Here is an 18,176-nt window from a genome sequence, read left to right on the forward strand (position 1 = left end):
CAAGCTGCCAGTCAGAAACACGGCCTGATAAAAGAGCGGGGAACGCGGCATTCCTCCAGAGATGGGCCGAGTTACTGTGGAACCTGAGCCTCAAAGGGGGTCCGAGACCAAATAAGCGTAGTCTAATGAGAGAGGAGGCCGTAGAATAGGAGCATGTCGAAAAGGAACCGGCTGTCAGGCATGGTGGGGCAGCAGGGGAGGGGGTGGGTATGATGTGTGCGTTAATAATTGAATTGTAAATCTCTGATCTAGTGTCTACAAAATATGCCACTGCAAATCAAATCACACACACACACACACACACACACACACACACACACACACACACACACACACACACACACACACACACACACACACACACACACACACACAAATACACTAAATCAAGTAGAGGAAACCCAAAAAGTACTTTGCCGTGACCCCAAATAAAGCCAGAGAAAGAAAGAGACTGGTACACAGTTTCAATTTCAGAGTCAGAGCTAGAAAAGGGAAAGAAAAACATAAAGAAACAATTACAACAAGAAAGGAAAAACAAGGAAAAACACCATTAGTTACACCACACACGTTTTTCAGTTAGTCGAGGACGCTTGAGTAGCAGGGCATTCCCTCACTTCCTGTCAAGAGTGTTTCAATTAGATTTTTAATATCTGAAGATAAATATCTATTGTTTGCCCACAGCTGTGTTTAGTTAAATCAATGTCAATAGGTTTTGTGCCTTTATGCTGCTCCCATGCAAATCTGCAGTGGGACTGTGGCCAGAGTACAATGATCACTGTGTATTTCAGGAGGCTCCGGGATGAGGCCTGGCTCAGTGGAATACGATGGCAGAGGAGCCTCAGTTCCGCGTTAATCAACATTGTTTTAGTGCACCGCAGGTTTTACATGCTCTCTCCGAGGTTTATAGGCTGCTAAAAGAAAAAGCCCAAGCGAGTTTAGCTGTTTCAGCGGCATGGGGACATTGTGCGGTTGACTAGCTTATTGCCAGTGCACCAGCGAATACTTCAACACTGTGTTCTTTAAGATCGGCCAAATATGACGAAGGTGTGTATGATTGTGTTTGACGTATGCAGTGAATGAAAGCTATGTTTTGAAAGACACACAGTAAATAAATGAATTTTAAATATAATAGCCAAAACATTGGAACCATCTCATACTATAGTGTTGTCCATTCAGCCACTTTGAGATATTACAACTCTGCAAAAGTGCAATTAATAGTAGAGTTGCTGTATTGATATTAAATCAAAGAATCTGAAGTATTTGGACAGAGAAAGTTGTGACCTAGCATCTGGCTTACTCAGATGATGACACAAAACCACAGGGAGCGAAATCCAGTGGACCTGAACCTGAGCTCAGCAACCGTGGCTTCAGAGGCCGTAACGTGTCGAGTTGATTATCACGTAGCGTTTATTACAGGAGAGGAAAGCGAAGTTCTCCCCCGCACGGTAGTTTGCATCAGTTACTGCATAATTTCCTTCCAGAAAGACACATGGGCGCGAGGGTTTGAAAATAGCAGCGCAAGGTTTACCGAGCTGTCAACGGAGAACATCAATCCAACGTTCAAAACTTACTAGAAGGCTAATTACGGCAACACTTTTTATGTGCTACAAGAGATTTAAGGGAGGCTCAAATTTTTTTCAAGTCGGTCCTAATACAACTCCCTAACAAGCATGATATGTCCACCAAGGTTTGCGAGACTGTAATTATTCGCCCTCTGCATATTTGACTGGGACACACAATTATACTGTAAGAAGTGGGAAACAATATTCATAGTGTGCATGCTCAACTTCAGCTACAGCAAATATGAAGCTTCAAAAACCAGAGACATCCTTTTCATTACATACAAACAAAAATAAGTACAAATACTGCTCTACAGCACTACTAGTGGACAGAAACGTCACAGTAACTGTTATGGTCAAGTGATGTTCACCATTATTGATATGCTGTTGTTTACCAACATATGTCAGTTCCATCAGCATCATTGCTTGCAATGTTGCAATTAAGACATTTGTGTGTGGAAGGTACTGATTAATCCTGGATACCCTCACACCATAAAGAAAGATGAACATCCCCGGGCATCGAAAAGCAAAACACAAGGGATGGATAGGAAAGAAATCTCCAAGCACTGAACATCTCTCGAACTGCAGTGAAATCCATAATAAAGCAATTATAGTATGAATATGGCACATATTCCAAGCTGGGGTAGTTGGAGACTAGTGAGAGAGACAAACAAGATAGAGTTACAAGCTTTAGCAGCTGAGGGGGAGAGTCTGTGCATACAACAACTGTTGCCTGGGTTCTTCACCAATCAACGCTACATTATATGAAAGAGTGGTCACAACAAAGCCACTATTGAAGAAAACTCATGCTAAATCACAACTTGAGTTTGCCAAAAGGCATGTGGAAGACTCTGTTTTGAAGTGAAAGAAGGTTCTTTTGTCTGATGAGACCAACGGACGAGACGCTACGTAAAAACACTGCATGGTGGTGGCAGCCTCATGCTGTGGGGATGCCCCGGAAGGCTTGTAAAGATGGAGGGTGAAATGAATGCAGCCAAATACAGGTCAATCCTGGAGACTTATGATCATACAGTGAAAGCTATAGAGAATGATTCTGGAGTGACTAAGTGGAAGCCCAGGCGTCAATCCATTAGAAACTCTGTGGCTGGACTGTAAAAGTGCCGTTCAAGCTTGGTTCCCTCACAACCTGGCAGAGCTTAAAGCAAAGTTGCAAAGACAAATGACAAAACCTCCCCAGTGTCCAGATCTGCAAACCTGCCCTAGTTGCATCTACTGACCTGAATGGGTGGAGAATATTTCTACAACACATGAATATATTACTTTAATTGACATAAATTTCTCCTTTGACATTAATGAGGTGATTTTGGTTTGTCAAAGTCAAGTATTCATCCTGTATATATAAATAAAAATAAAAATATAAAAATTGTTTATGCTCACATCAAATCGTAGCATAATCATCACCATCACGCACAATGGTGTGTTGATGAACTGTTGGAACATTTACTAAGTGTCTACTTTCTCCTCTTGAATCTAATTTTACTGGCATGGCTGGAGAGCAGAGAAACTGGAGGACTGGCAGAGGTGGAGATGAAGCAATGAATGGTGGGGGCTGTTTTTTTTATGGCTTTGCATGGATCAAAGGACTGTGGAGGAGAAAGGTGTTCATGTGTGCGTACACTACACACAAATGCACAGAAAGACTTGTGAAAAGGAAAAAAGGAGCAACACTAAAAAGGCCAGTTGTTGGCATTTTTACATAAGGTGCCAAGAGCCCTAAAGAGCCCGACGCTTTCATAGAAAATTGCTCAGCCAGTCACACTTTACCTTAAACTAAATGATTAGATGAAAAGAGTGAAGTGATCGATGAGGGGCAGCATGTGTACAATGACAGAGTTCTGATAATAACATAGGGGCATAGAGGTGTGCAGGGAGCTTCCTTGGTTATGTAAGGATCAGAGCCAAGCTGAAATAGGCAGTCTTCCTTCTACAGGCATGGCTTTAGAAATCTTCGGTATTTCCACTGTTAAGACCAACATGTGTTCAGCACATGGTCGAGCAAAAACACCAGCGCCACCCCTTCCTCTGTCTTTTCCCCCCCTCTCTGTGCAGCACTGCTCCACAAACTGGGTCATAGGCACAATCCCACCATCTGTCAGAGATCACTTGCCTTTGGTTTCACATTCCACCACTGTGGAGACCCCCGTCGGTCGGCGCACATATGCTTGCAACCACAACACGTACACAGACACGCGCACGTACGCGCGCACACACGCGCACACTGGAAAGACTTCTTTGAAGCGCTCGCGAGAAACGGAGCTGACTTCTGTCAACAATCAGTCTAAATGGGGAAGGCAGGGGACAGCCTCGCCGGCAAGCATTGCGGGGTTGTCTGTCCAGGCGTACAGAACTATTTAAAGTCAAATTTATAACAAATGGAGGGAACACAGTGGCAGCAACTGTCTGACATCAGCAAATAAACAGTCATTCAAAGAACATTTTCAAATGATGCAATGACATCAGATCTAATTTCCCACATCGTATAATAAATGCAATGAGGATATAAACAAATATAAACAATTACAGTAATACATTTACTCTACTATCAAGTTCCCATAGAAATCTTTAACTTAAATGGAGTTTTTAAAGGAATTTTGAAAATCATCGAAAGATTTATGGGAGTGAATATCTTGAGGGATGCAAGTTGTATTATGAAGGACATATTTCAGGGAAGTGCATCACTAAAACCAACCAAACCATGTGCGACCACTCAATATTGTGACATGTGATACTTTAGTGCATTGGTTCTCAACCGGTCTGACTTTGGGAACCACCATCACTCCTTAATGACAAATCAAGGAAACTTGTCTAATGCATTTAATTAGAAACGCAGTGAAGAGCATTACTAAGGATGCACGGGAGAATACACAGGCATAGACGCAGGGATGCAGACCTAAGGACACGAGGGGCACGAGGAGAGAAAGCAAGCGAGCGGAGAGGCATTTTTCTATGAAATCAAGTGGCGGGTGCCAATTATCATTACAGGCCATAATGGCCATCTAGAGCTGAGAAGTGTAGACGGCACACCTTCTGATGGTGGAAAAAAAAAAGGTGTGGGAAAGGCTCACTCAGGTCACCTCCTGTAAAAGGAAGGTCTATCCAGTGTGTTAGGACGGCGGGAGGACAGATAATTTTTTTGTTATGGCAGTAGGAAATATGTGCTTCTGCTGTGAATTCAAAACCTCAGCGCTACTCATTATAACCGTTGAACATATATTGTCAGCGAAGGTCTGTTAAGCTGCCTCCGCAGAGGACACAGTACATATTTATGCAACATCACAGGACTACAGGAGTATAAACAACAGTTGTACATCTGCCCAGGTCTGTGTGTGATGCTTGGTTTTATTAAATAAAAGTGTCAGAAATGTTTCATTTTCCACCAGTAACTACTCACCTTCCAGGAGACTGATCTTTTGCCCACACAAGCACACCAACACATCCACAAAGGCCCCTCTTGTCACCATACAGTAATTCTGTCTGGAAAGAGAAATAAATTCCACTGAGTGGTGGAGGATCCACTATACAGACTGATCAACACCACACAGACACAGCTCTGAATAAAACTGATTTTATTCAATTTAATGTACCACAAGTGAAAAGTGCAATAGTAATAATCTAATCAGAATTAAATTAAATATTTACTGAAAACTATTATTCTGTTCTTCCAGTAAATGGCAATGATAATGTTAAAAATTAGTCACATGAATGTAGGACAACACAAACAAGTAGTTACTGTTATTAGTGGGTCAACATCAGGCAATATAGTTTGTTAAATAGGATACACTAAAATGTGTTTGCATGTCTCAGTAAGCCGACAATGGGACTATCACATGAGATGCCTCTAGCTCTGTAGTTACTATTCAATCAGCTCCTTTACACACACACACACACACACAGACACACACACACACGCACACACACTAAAACTTCAAAAAGAAAATAAATAATAATTACCTCTATATAAAGTTACCCAATGATATCATCTAACACGTAGCCGAAGAGTCTTTGTGTAATAGTAAACACTGATATGTATACCAGCCTACATGTACAGTGTGAGTTAGTGTAAGTGAAACAGCCTGTGTGGCCAATGCAAAGTGTGTGTGTTCAGTTTATGTGCAGGTTCAATCAAGGGTATGACCACACTGTTGTGAGAGACCACAAGCGGGTGTGTTTGTGTCTGTGGGAGAACAAGGGAGACAGTGTGCGAGCTCGACGTCACATTTTCATCACTTGGATATTAATAAGACACAGAAATCCTTTGCACAAATCAAACTCTCACGCACACAGACACACAACAAACACACACAACACATTTAATGGAGCACGAGGGAAAGGGGAGGGGGGAGGGATAGTGTGTGTGTGTTAAGTGAGAACAGATCTGGGCTTGGGATGAGCTTTGTGAAGTAGGTTAAATGTGTGAAGTATGTGAGGTAAAGTTAAAAAAAAACAGCCTGTTAGAAGATCTCTGGTTTATTGTTTGGATCAGGATCGAATGATTCTAATAGGTTGGTACTGGACCCGATGCGCCACCTCGATGCCAAAGTCAACTTGCAGAGGATTACAAATGTCTGCGCTCATTGTTTCAGAGTCAACGCCCTCTGGAAGCCAGAAAAAGTCCAAAATGACAACACAGAGACGGTGTGAGGCCAAAACCAAAACACTGACTCAGACCAGACGAACAATGCATTCCATCCTTTTTGAAAGTAGCCTGCTTCAAATTAGTGGTGTTCTGGACAAGAGAGTAGGTTTTCTTTCTCCAAAAACAGAGCTCCTCTGACCTGTGGTGTCCTTAGATCTCGGCGCCGGGTCTGCAACGCTGCATGATCAAACAGACAGGCGGTGGGCACGCTCTGCTGAGCAAGAATTCACTTCATCATCTTAATAAAGGCTCATCAGTGTAGCCAAGCGCAGATAGCAGAGCTAGCGTTGCTAACCCAGTGACCCGGTCTTATCTGCTGTAGGGCCGAAGCACAGGGGGACCGGGGACCAGAGACCCCGGCCTGACCCCGGCCAGGCAGGAGGGGGCCGGCTCAGTAATCGGTGGCCCATCTTGTGGCCTCAGACTTGGGTGAGAGGGCCAGAGGTAGAGGGGAGAAGGGGGGGGGGGGGGGGGGTGTGTGCAGGAGAAAGCAGGCAGCTTCTTTGAAATGGAAGCCTGGGCAGGACATGAAGCGGACCACGCGAGGGAGGGGAAGAACGGTGAGACAAGGAGCTATTTTTCTGGTGAGGGAGTTGTAGAGGAGGCACGGATGGTTATCTGTGTGTGCATGGGCGCGTGTGTGTCTAGAGTTACCGCGAGGCGAGCCACATGCGCTGACAGAGGGCTTTGCTTATGCCATTTCCTGCTGGCAGAGGTCTGTGTGAGTCAGTCTGGTAGGAGCGCAGCAGGAACAGCACCTGGATACACACAGAGACAGAGACAATGAAACCAAAAGGCTTAAACAGTGCAGTGTGTGTGTACTGGTAGCAAGGTGGGTCAGTGGTGAACAGTCACCCCACAGCATCCCTGGGGTCAACCTGAATCTACATAAGAAGTACATTATACAGTATACGTTCACTACTGTTTTATTCAAACCTTTGGTCTTGACATTATAACACTTAGATAATAGTGTTAAGTGGAGGTTGACAGATATTTTCATTTTACAAAGTCTGCACTGAGGTTTGCCATCTCCAGTATCATTGAAATGCATCCAGATGCTGCTTCTTTTTCGGTTTTCGCTCAGTTTTTTTACTTTTTTCCCAACGTGCTTGCTTTTAAATCTGGCTCCATCTGTGTACTGTACCTGCACCACTACACTCGTTGTCTTAGGAGCGTCTGGCCCGCTTACGTCAATCCTCATATTAATTTAAAATTAATTTAGACATGTTTGTGTGTATGGAAATACAAAATTACAAAAAATACAAAATACAGTTTTTATATTTTTTGTTTCAGTGTTTCTAAATACATTTTAAATTCACTCGTAATCTGACGACCTTTGAGACATTATTTCTAACTGTAAACTGAGCAGAAACATTTTTATATTACAGACAGAACATTTGCAATAGTTGAGTCTTGATGCATCATGTAGCGAGCAAAATTGCTGCCTGGTGAAGATCAAATCATTCTCTTCACTGTGGCTAATGTGACAGTGTGAGACTGAGCCAGTTTGTAGCAGGTGGACTGGTGGTTCAGAGGCCAGGACCCTGGCTGGCTGGCTGGCTGGCTGGCTGGCTGGCTGGCTGGCTGGCTGGCTGGCTGGGGTGTGTATTCTGGGCCTTGGTAAGTATACTCTTTAAGCCGGGGCCATGGCCACAGACCAGTAGGAAGCCATTCATTACACTGCGCAGGGAAGGCAACGTGGGGAAAAACCAGGCTGACCACGTAGCACCAAGCCTGGCCACCGAGTCCTGGCCTGCCCCCTTTTCAGGCAGTCTCCACGCCCAGCCCCACACCCACATGCTCACACAAACAGCTTCCACAGCTCTGGTTGCGTCGTCCTCCTGCTGTCAATCTTTAAGGGCTTTTCCATCTATAAAGAGACAGTGATGGAGCAGATTCCCAGGCCAAATATTGAACTATTTTGAGTGAATCTATTGTTAACCAAGGGTTGTAAAGAATATCTGCAAATATTTGCTGAGCCTCTCATTGTCCTGGAACACACACTTCCAGCTACAGCTTACTTATCTATTCACACATGCAGCGTTCAAACCAGGATTACCTGCTTGCCTGCATTCTCACTAAATCCATTATAGCAGCAGTATACAGAAAATGCACTATGGACCTCAAGCCCCTTTCACACATGCACTGCAATTCTAAACACTTCAGGACATTAAACAAATGAGCTATTTGTGTGAAACAATTCCTGCATGGACAACATGGACCTGCCACAGAAGCTAAAAGAAGTTTTAATAGAGAAAGTCCATTTGATTCCAGTAAAAGAAATCTCAAAGGTTCCTGTTAAAACATGTAGCTGACGTGGTTAAAGCTTAGACATGCTGAGGATTCCATTAACTCTATGTGACTTCCATTAATCCCATGTGATTGATTCCAAGTGTCTACAAATTGATTCTGGCCGAATCAGAGGGTGTGACTCTCCTGTGAGAACCTGCAATCTGCACTGACAGTGATCTATTGATGCATCTTGTGTTTGACAAAGGAGTAGTGAATTAGTCAATGACTTTGCTTTAGCATTGACCTGTAACACAGTTTTTCTCCCCAATACACCAAAGTGGAATACCCTGAAAATCAACATTGGACCTGTGGTATCATTTTGGTTTTTGTGGAGAATGAGATTTTTAAAAAACAGCAACATCAGACACACTGACGCTAAAATTACTGCTAGACAGTCAACTACATGTGGCATAATTAAAAGTAAAGGTATCACACAAACCTAAACAATACTCACGTGAACAACTAAAAGTGTTGTGTCATAAGAAGCTTAGAGTTCCTTTTTTAATTACACGAGATACTGTCTGTCAACAAATAGTCCGATCTGGCACTAAACTCTAACCTCATCATGCCCGAAGAGATGATGAGGTTTCTTACTGCTACTTAAATGTCTTTAGATTTGTTTGTGTAAAATATGCATCATCTGTGCTAATACATTTTTATAATTAGTTGGACTGATCTAGAAGAACGAGGACGCTTCTGCTGCAGCCGCAGTCACATCATTGGTTCCAGCCATATCTCCCTTCCCCTCTCCCTGCACTCCACATCTACACCTCACCGTCCGGGCTGGGAAGTCCCTGCATGGGAGGCTCAACCGGCTCAATCCAGCAAAGCGCAACAAAAAGCAGAATATTTATAGAAAATGCAGCCTCTCCGTTCCTCCTCCCAAACACTGAGTGCGGATCTGCACCACATGTGGGAGGAGATGCTGGGATAGGATCAAGTTTAAATGAATGGGGAAGCATAAGCCAGCAGCACAGACACCTGGTGCGTTTCTGTTTACTCAATTTCAAGTTTTCTTTTGCTTCATTGTGTCTAAATAGGACACATTTTATGATTTTGTTTTCTATTTCTTCAGATTACAACAGTGACTCATGTGGTTTCAGTGTGTGCTACCACTAAAACAGGTAGGAAGTAGGAAAATTCACACTTTTAACACAATTAACACTAGATTTATCCTTGTGTTCTAGGATAATAAACAAATATTTGCGAGTTAACTTTAATGCTTTAAAAAAGAAGAATTTGATATACAGAAGTGTTTTTAAAACTATAAGTGACAAAATATTACTGTAGAATTAAAAATATCAAAACTTATTTCCATTGCTTGTTTTTATCTGAGCTGCGCACGCGTGCTTACATCAAAGAAAACGAAAACCAAGTGAGGACATTTTGGCCGGTCCTCACTTCTTTGAAGGCTGTTCGAGGGTTAAGATGTGATTTTAGGGCGGAGGTTTTAATTGAGTTAGACGAAGGTTAGACGTCTGCCTTTAGTTGTGATGGTTAGGGTAAGGGGCTAGGAAAGCATTATGTCAATGGAGGTCCTCACTCGATGTAAGTACAAGGATGCGTGTGTGCGTGTGTGCAAGCCTTACTCCTCTTTTGGTTCTGGTAAAAATAGTGGTGGTGGATGTGAGGTCCCTCCAGACTCTGTTATCAGGCTGCCCTGCTGTCCCTCCCACTGCCGCAACCACAGACTGACCACGCACACACATGCATTTACATGTTAGTGAGTACTCACCATTGACATAATGCCTTGCCTACAGTAGTACCTTACCCTAACCATAACAACAAAAAACAGTGGTGTAACCCTTGCTGTAATCCTGACCAAAACTCAAATGCACACACACATAGGAGGCTGGACAGAGAATGGAAGGGGCTAATTACTTGAGCATTTCAATAAAAGCTGGTTAAATATAGAAATAACACTATTACTCTATATAGCACCATCTACATCCATATGGGTGTGACAACCTAGTAATTTATGTAGTGTGTGCGAACTGTGTTACTACATGTTTGTCAAAATTTAGAACAGTGCAACTCAACAAGCCATCAGGGAGCTGTATGTTATTTCCATTATGTCTAGAGAGATTTATCTCCTTCTCTGGTGGCAGAATAGTGTGTGTGTGTGTGTGTGTGTGTGTGTGTGTGTGTGTGTGTGTGTGTGTGTGTGTGTGTGTGTGTGTGTGTGTGTGTGTGTGTGTGTGTGGATGGAAGTATATTCAGTAGGCCGCTGATGTTTTGATGAGTAGAGTGTGAGCAACTTCAGCCACAGAAAGTTCACAGTCAGTTGTTTTAATTTTTTTTTAAGTTTAGTAAGTTTAGTTCAAAAGAAGACCCTGATCTGATTTGTACTCAAAAGGAAAACAACTTGATGTGATTAGTCACAGTGTTGACCAGTGAAGAGTTGTATAGTGTTGTGTTACTGTTAATCCTAGTACGTATGCATTAAGTGACTTTCCATAAGTGAACTGTGTAAGGCACACAGTTAGAGCTTGTTGTTTTAAAACAGTTTCAAATACTCTCGGTGGATAAGATAGGTTTCAATCTTACTTTTAATACCCACACATTCTTTCCCTGGCTCGAGTCTGAGGGTTTTCCAGAAAGCGCAGACCAGGCGCCAAAAGTTAGCAGTTGCAGCAGCAGCCCAGCGGAAAGAAAGAAACTAGAGGACAGCAGGGAAAGTTGGGTGTTGGAAAACAATGCCAACTTCACTGCTGCCAGAGGAGACAGCGATGATCCTAACTCCTAAGCCACCTCCTGCCACACATTAGGCCTGTGTTGTGGAAATACACAAAGGATTATATCCGTTAAGGTGGTCCTCCTCAAACCACCACAGGCCGCAGCTTTAATACTAAGGGCCTAAACCAGGAGACGTGGCCCATGGCTGTTGCTGACATGTGTTCAGAGTGGAGTCTGGTGTCGGGCTGGGTTTGTTCCACTCTGTCTGTTGTTAAGCTCTGTCCTGGTTGTATCAACAGAGTTTTGGTCACTGAAGTGATTATAATTACAGGTGACAAGACTGCCATCAATAAATTGAGTTAATTATGCCCCTTCACTCAAAAAGTATTAGTTATTTGAGACATTTCTCAATAAGTATCCATTTGTGTTATTAACTGATACACACCTACTAGTTCAAGCTGCCACTATGTCTAGATCCTCTTATCCTAGTCCATATTTATATTCCTAGAAAGAGCAATGTCTCAGCTAGGTCCATTGAAATATCCCTAATTCCAGTCAGATACCATTTAACGACTGCATATGAAGAGGGAGCACAAACTCAAATCCAGTGAGTTGTGTAAGATATTGCTCATAATAGTTTTTTCTCTGATTTTTCATTATTCCCTGTCTGCTTCCAATTGTACTGCTGCATTTTGCTTGTATGGAAACACTAATTCAAGTTTTATTAATCAGTGTTTCCAGTGAGGTTTGTGGGGCAATAACAAAATTCCCAAAGCTAGAAAACTCAAGGACCATCCAATAGCCAATGCAACTATAGGAGGTCAAACTGGATCTGATATACATTGTTCAATTAAAACTCTGAATGAAGAAAGTGACCCTGTGTGAAGCCATGGGATTCCTTCACTGTGTGTGAGAAAGTCAGCAGGGTGGTACAGTTGCTCTCAGTAGCCGTGATGGTTTCCAGCTCCCACACGTGGCCCACAGTGGTTCTTTGACAATAACAGAGGAAGTCATTTCTCCCGCAAGCAAAAACATCACACACACACACACACACACACACACACACACACACACACACACACACACACACACACACACACACACACACACACACACACACACACACACACACACACACACACACACACACACACACACACACACACACACACACACGGCATCTCCCAAGGCTAAACACGGTGTTCTCCTGTCCGCATAAACACACCTCCAGTGTGGAGTATACAGTATATATGCGCATCTATTTCGTTTGTCTGACAGTTCACCATCCTGAAGTCTAAACAAGCTACCATGATATGGGAATATAATATGTGACACACATCACATCCTCTCCTCTGCTGCTGCTATCTCCTCTATCGGTGACTCTGCAGCGCTTTCCCACACGTACACAGCATACCTGCACCATGTTTAGACTGTTGCGCCTGCACACAGCTCCTCTTATATCTAACCTATATCTTATCTTATTTGTCTTCTGACCCCTTTAATTAAATATTGTTGGTCTCCAACTGTAGCTCCAGAACAGAGATTACTTTCTATTTAGAGCTGTAACCCACGACTCAACTTAAAAAGCTCATATAATGCATTGAGTCCTTATTTCACATTTTGAAACTGGGATTATTTCAAATTTGAAAAGTGAGAACCAGCAAGAAAACAGATTACTCGTTACTCTGTACTCCCACGTACTAACAAGCTCAAGCAAGTGTCAATCAAACCTATCAAACAGTCTCTTCTAGTTTCATTCACTAAAACGTTCTATCTATCTGATGCCACAGTTCATTACAATGAATCACGGAACATGGCAGGGAAACTAGCTGAGCGTATAAAAGGTAAAGTTGATTGTGCAGTTCAGCAGATATGTCGTTTATTAGTGAAAGAGAAGTCTGGTCAGAACTCAGCATTTGTAGACATCACTCTGAAGCCCCATGAGGAAAGTCCTGCATCCAATCAGATCTGGAAGTCCATGGAGAGCTAAAAGCCATCCGTGCACCAGGAGAGTCTCCATTATACAGCAGAATATATACACAGGCGTCTTTTAGTGTCATTAAAAAAAGGGGATGCACATTGTACTGATTCTACTGATCACCAATGAGTGGAACCTAAAACCTTGGACCAACACAGTGGACAAATGAAAGGGTTAAATCTCCTTTGCCCACATGTATGAATCAGTCATTGTGTCCCCTGTCGTCTGTCCTTCCTGCAGCTTCTTTAGGTGAAGCATATACAAGACTAGAGAGAAAAACTTTACAGATGAGGGACTATTAAAATTGTTAAATTAAGGAGGAGGGACCAATGCAGAGAAACACCAGAAAACGCCTGGAGAAGCTCCGTTTCACTCCCCTCTCTTCTAGAGGAGCCCTACCTCCCCTCCTCTCCACATCCTTTCCTTCGTCACACTGTGGACCTCCCTGCAGTCAAAACCGCTATCAAACCATAAGTGCTCCATCATAACCTGAAGAAACCAGCGCAGCTTTCATTCCTGGTGTTGACCCCCGAGCTCAGCTCCTACTACTATGTACCCTCAGCTCCCCCACTGGCCCCATCAGTGATGTTCAATGAAAGGCTGGGGAAACTCCCTCACCCCCTTTTCCTCTGCGTGTTGATATTACCAGCAGACTGTTTGGTTGTGTTTGTCAGAGTGTGACGACAGAACTAAACACTGGTATTTACCCTGCGATAACCACCATGTCTGGACAGGCTCTGTGTGAGTACTGGAGGAGTGGGCCTGATAAAAGGGAGGGGGAGCGTGTGTGGGTGTGTGTGTATGGAGGCTTGATGTCCTATACAGTACCTATACTTGCTGTGAGGTGAGCACATACACAACCACTTCAGCTTCTTGACTTGAAAACTCACCTGATGCTAAAGTAATCCAAGTATGTAAAAGAGTGATGCTCTTTGTGTGTTTTATTTACCATCACACTTTGTCAAAATGTCCTCAAAAAATACACTTTTTGGTTCTCACTTTAACGGGTTGAATGCAGAAGATTGACTTCATTGTGACATTGTAAGTGTGATATGACAAAGAGATTTGTCGTCTTTCTGTTCTGACTGGCTTAATTTGAGATTAGAAATTTGTCAGGTACAAATACAACTTCTTCACTGTGTTCTCACAGCTATTTATTGGTTTGACTGATTAGGATGAGCACTTGTGTAAAGTTATTCGCTAAATTCGCTATATAATTAAACTTCAATTTTGTGATATATGCATGTTTTGTTTAGTTAATCTGTTACTCAAAATCATACAACATTTAAACAATTTGAACGTGCGCTTGATTTCTGTGGACGTGTGGGAGCAGACCTGCAGCAGAGTCCCGTGGATGTGGTTGTGCTGGATTTTAGGCCGTGGCTCTGGAGGAAGCTCCTGCAGTAAAGAGGAAACGGTAGATGGGATCTGGGTGACCAGAACGAAGGGGACGAGTGCACGAGCTGCCATGTCTCTCGTCCGATAGACTGCCGAGCGCCCGCATCTACAAAACAAACACAAGCAACATTACCTGGATGAGATCTACCTGCAGGAAAGCAGACTTCTCCCTTTAGATGGAAGATAACATCAGCTTCAATTCAAAAACGCAGATTGTGAAAGCGCCAGACCAGCAATAACCTCTACATTTTCTAATCACTACCAAACATCAGACGGGAAAATGTGATATTCTGTTTTGTTTTTGCCCACACACCGCTCACATCTGTATTACATAAACAAGGCACTTTACAGCATTCACTGCTGCAGGAGAACGTGGCCGGCTACTCGCCGGCTAAAATTAACTATGTTTACAAGCCGATAGTCTTTCCTTCTCCGATGTCATAACACTGCCACCCCTGACACGGGGACAAGACGCGACCAGGAGGAATAGGAGACGAGAGGAGGCTGAGATGGACGTTGTATGATTCCCTGCGACGTAGATTCCACTTTGTTTACGGGATCTGTTACAGCCTTAATGCTTTACTGTGGGTCAGCTCCACGGTGGAAAATTCTGCTGAAGCTTCGAGAGAAAAGTTAAACACCAATAGATCACTCTAAAATTATGCAGACATGCTTTCCTTGGCTTTGATATAAAGACAAGAGCATAGATCAAATGATAACCAGCATACTTTTATTCTTCTGCATGAAAATCATTTCTCTAAACAATACAAAATAAAACTAAAACAATTCAAACACTGGGTAGTTTGGGGCAAGTAACTGTCAACAAATGCTTTTCCACCCGCTGTGCATAAAGTATCCCTCCCTCTCATAGACACCCACCTCCAGACGGACAGACAACCTAAGACCCCGCATCCAACACTGACAAGAGTTCACATTCCTGAGCTCTTCATGCCAGTACACGTGAATTTCGAAGCATGGAAGTCTGTCTCTCTCTCTCACACACACATACACACACATCCTTGCACTTACATTGAGTGGGGACCTCCATTGACATCAATGCCTTCCCTAGCCCCTTAGCCTAACAATCACAACTAAAAGCAGACGTCTAACCTTTGGTCTAATCTAAACCAAAACTCAATTCTAACCTCAGCCCTAAAATCACATCTTAACCCTCAAACACGTCAAAGAATTGAGGACCTCACTTTGTCAAAATGTCCCCACATTGATAGAAGAATATGTTTTTTAGTTCTTAGTTCCATGCAAGTACACGTACACACACGCACGCACACACGCACGCACACCCCTCTCACTTTCCACCCTCCCACGACCCATTTGGGGCCCATATGTTAACTATTTGTGCTAATTTGTCCCATTGAAACTCTTTTGCAAAAGGAAATGACAGTTTGAAGCGGTGTAATTTTAGAAACAGGGTCGTCCTCTGCCAGGTCAGCAGGCAGACCGCTGCCTGGCGTGGACGACACTCATCTGGGCCTCACTCTGCTGGGGGATGAGTTTTCTCTTTCTCAGAGACTGAACAAAACCCTTCACAGAAGAATTTGACAAAGTCACTCGTAGCCAGAGCAGTTATCTTACTTCATCTTGTGCAAAATCAAATGAATATCATTGTACTGTAACAACAAAAAAAGTGTATGATACAATGAAAAAGGGAAAGAAGCAATGGAGGGAGGGAGGGAGGGAAAGAGGGAGAGCAGGGGATTCAGTACCAAGACTGGATAACACTCGACATAGCAGAACTGTGAAGTCCCAGTGCTTACTGTAGGGGAAGAGGGGAGAGGACCATCTGAGATGAACATGAACACGCCAAGGCTTGGAATGAAATATCCACCAGTTACATCCAGAATGAATGTGTCTGCTCTTCGTCATCCTCCCCCTCTTGGGCGTCATCATCATCGCTCTCTTTGTCATTATCGGGGCAGGTGTAACGCAGGGAGCGACGAACGCGAGAGATTTGGCTTGGGCCGGGTGGTGGGTTGACTGGGGCAGGGCGGATATAAATATGAAACGCTGATGGCAGGATATAAGGAAAGAAGTGCTCGTCGGGAGAGAAATGAGCTTCATGCTGGAGGTAGAGGCTTAAATCATATGGAGAGAAGGAAGAGGGAGCAGGGGGTGGTTATTGACCTTAGCAGACACGTCGGCACATGCTCGTGGAGCTGGGTTATGGGACCGGGGTTAAAACACGGCTGCCAGAGACAAGGGGTTAGCGCTGCACTATATTTAACCTTTGTAACAGCGGGTATCATTTGGGCGGACGCATGCACAGCATGCCTCTCCTGGCAGAAGGAGCCTACCAGCCAGTCGGGCCTCTGACCCGTTAACCACACAACACTTTGATTCCTATGAGTTCACTGTGCCCACCGACTTAACCACAGTGCTAATCGGTCATGATACATCACGTTTACAGCCTAATTGGATTTGCATGTGCAGTCGATATAGATACACGTATTTCAATCTTTGTGGATTTCTGCATCTGAGGAATGTAAAAAATGAAGTCTGCAACTGCAGTTTCCCCATTCGCTCCCCAGTACACCGTTCAGCACAGCACAACAACGTAAGTAGAAAGAAAAACCATTCAGACGCTTGGTCAAAAAGTGGTTTGAGGAAACGGAGCACAGCCATAGAAACCACTCTGCTGTAATCACACCTCCCCCTACTGTTCTGTCTATTAAGCCAATAATAAACAGCATAATGAAAAGGATGCAAGACACCAGTTTACATTGAGGACACTGAAGCACCTGTGCAAACAGTCACGCACACCAATGTTTAGACTGCACATGTTTTGTCTTCGCATTTGTGAAGTGTTCTATACTTAGTGAGTTCTGATTCAGAGCTCATCGTTTCAGAGCTTTATCATGGTTGAGAGCAGGTGTGTGACCCTCATATGTTTGACAGAGCATTCCTTTGGTAAATGTTTTGTTGTGCTTTGTTGTGTTTTTGTGTGTTTGAGCCTTTACATAAGCAGAAATGCTGATTGGAGACACTTCTCATGGGTATGTGATGGTGTAAGAAGCATAATTGCTGGAAGTGGTGGAAAAGGTACAAGTGGGGGCAAGGGAATGAAGCAGACGGGGGAAAAAAAACATCTTAGAATAAAAGACGGCTGTGAAACATTTTTCTACATAACTGGCACAGAATTAAAGAACATTCACTGCATGTGTGACGTTTCCGGGCATGTGTGGCACTGACACCCACCTAATGATGAACGGCATGAAAGGAGCCAGTCCCAGTGGTGAAGAGGAGCCATCCATAGGCGATGGGTAAAGTCGACTGAGCACCAGCAGCAGCAGGAACAGGCTGGGGTGGAGCTTCACCTGACCACTGTCACTGGACACACAACACACAAAAAGCCCGTCAACAACCAGATGACCATTTATGTTAAAAAAAACAAGTGTAATGGAAAGGTTACAACCATCGCAGCAAGTGCAACCGATTAAAGTACGTTTGTTTTGTTTTCTTCTACCGGTTCTCTGGGCCCAGAACCCCAGGCGCCCTCTGCCTGACACTTCTTCCAGCTCTTAAAGGGGGAAGGCATCTCCATAACACCTTCCCAGGGAAGCATTCATAATCTAATCCGACATCTAATCCAGAGCTCGTC

The 18,176-nt window shown here is 43.6% G+C and overlaps 1 protein-coding gene across 1 annotated transcript in view; it reads right to left on the reverse strand.

The window, feature by feature from the left end:
- Nucleotides 1–18,176, reverse strand: part of thada (THADA armadillo repeat containing) — a 56,368-nt gene that overhangs the window by 12,475 nt on the left and 25,717 nt on the right. Inside the window, exons 28-31 of the mRNA XM_029175065.2 lie at nt 17,774–17,905; nt 14,498–14,666; nt 6,871–6,974; nt 4,972–5,054 (exon numbers count right to left, since the gene is read on the reverse strand). Coding sequence (XP_029030898.1) covers nt 4,972–5,054; nt 6,871–6,974; nt 14,498–14,666; nt 17,774–17,905 — 488 coding nt within the window. The remainder of the gene's footprint in view (nt 1–4,971; nt 5,055–6,870; nt 6,975–14,497; nt 14,667–17,773; nt 17,906–18,176) is intronic.

This window comes from Betta splendens, chromosome 15 (genome assembly GCF_900634795.4).
Source record: "Betta splendens chromosome 15, fBetSpl5.4, whole genome shotgun sequence".
Classification (NCBI taxonomy): domain Eukaryota; kingdom Metazoa; phylum Chordata; class Actinopteri; order Anabantiformes; family Osphronemidae; genus Betta; species Betta splendens.